At 58.1% G+C, this 1,033-nt stretch overlaps 1 protein-coding gene across 1 annotated transcript in view; it reads left to right on the forward strand.

Annotated features, from left to right (window-relative positions):
• Positions 1-1,033, forward strand: part of DTX1 (deltex E3 ubiquitin ligase 1) — a 40,482-nt gene that overhangs the window by 36,490 nt on the left and 2,959 nt on the right. Inside the window, exons 5-6 of the mRNA XM_045296698.1 lie at positions 629-702; positions 828-1,031. Of these exons, the coding sequence (XP_045152633.1) occupies positions 629-702; positions 828-1,031 (278 nt within the window). The remainder of the gene's footprint in view (positions 1-628; positions 703-827; positions 1,032-1,033) is intronic.

The raw sequence follows: 1,033 nt of genomic DNA on the forward strand, positions 1-1,033 counted from the left end.
TCAGGGTCCATTCGGTGGCAGTGAGTTGGCGAGTGGTGCATTACAAAGGAGCCTCCGGGGCAGAGTGGTTACGAGCTGCTAAGGACAAGGCCAGCAGTTCAAAGCCACCACCAGCCCCCGTGGGAGGGACAGAGATCAGGTTGTCTGCTCCCATAAAGGTGTGCCATCCTGGAAACCCACAGGGGCAGTTCCACTCTGTCCTGTAGGTTCGCTGGGGGTCGGACCGACTCAGTGGCAGTGAGTCTGGTGTGCGTAAGCATGTGTAACACCTCTCTCCCCACTTGCTCTCCGTCTTTGTTGAAAGGTGTGTTCGGATGCGCAGAAATCCTCAGGTCGAATATAATGACCTGTGCCGTTTGAAGCTTAGCAGTTTCTGGGTGGACTCGAAGCAATTCTGGTCTACCCGAGTCCAGCACTGTCACCCCTACTTTCTACTGAATTTTTAAGTGTTGCCCTTGCTGTTTACATCGTTGGTCCATCAAGAGGGTTCGCGCCTGCTGTCTGATCCCCATATTCGATATACTGGGGTGGGGGGGGTCCCTTCTCCTCCTTCTAAGGAGTCCTGGTTAAACCTAGGCTGTTCATCAAAAGGCCAGCGGTGTGAACCCGCCCACCCACTCACTCCAAGGGAGAGAAGACCCGGTGGTCATCCCCCACAGTGACCACAGCTTTGGAAGCCCTGCGGGAGGCCTGTTCGGCACAGTCCTGTGGGGTCACTAGGGGTTGAAATGGACGCAACGGCCATGCCTTCTCCATTAGACGAATGGGCATGCGAGGGGGTTGGTGCTGCCTTGACTGCCTGCGGACCCGGTTTCACAGTTACCTAGGGTGCCCCACCCTCCGCATCCTCACCGTCCCCTGCGTGCCCACAGGACTGCACCATCTGCATGGAGCGGCTGGTCACCGCCTCGGGCTATGAGGGCGTGCTGCGGCACAAAGGCGTGCGGCCAGAGCTCGTGGGTCGTCTGGGCCGCTGCGGCCACATGTACCACCTGCTGTGCCTAGTGGCGATGTACTCCAACGGTAACAAGGT

Source organism: Echinops telfairi, unplaced genomic scaffold, assembly GCF_000313985.2.
Source record: "Echinops telfairi isolate 266 unplaced genomic scaffold, ASM31398v2 ScPeMD7_7412;HRSCAF=8450, whole genome shotgun sequence".
NCBI lineage: Eukaryota > Metazoa > Chordata > Mammalia > Afrosoricida > Tenrecidae > Echinops > Echinops telfairi.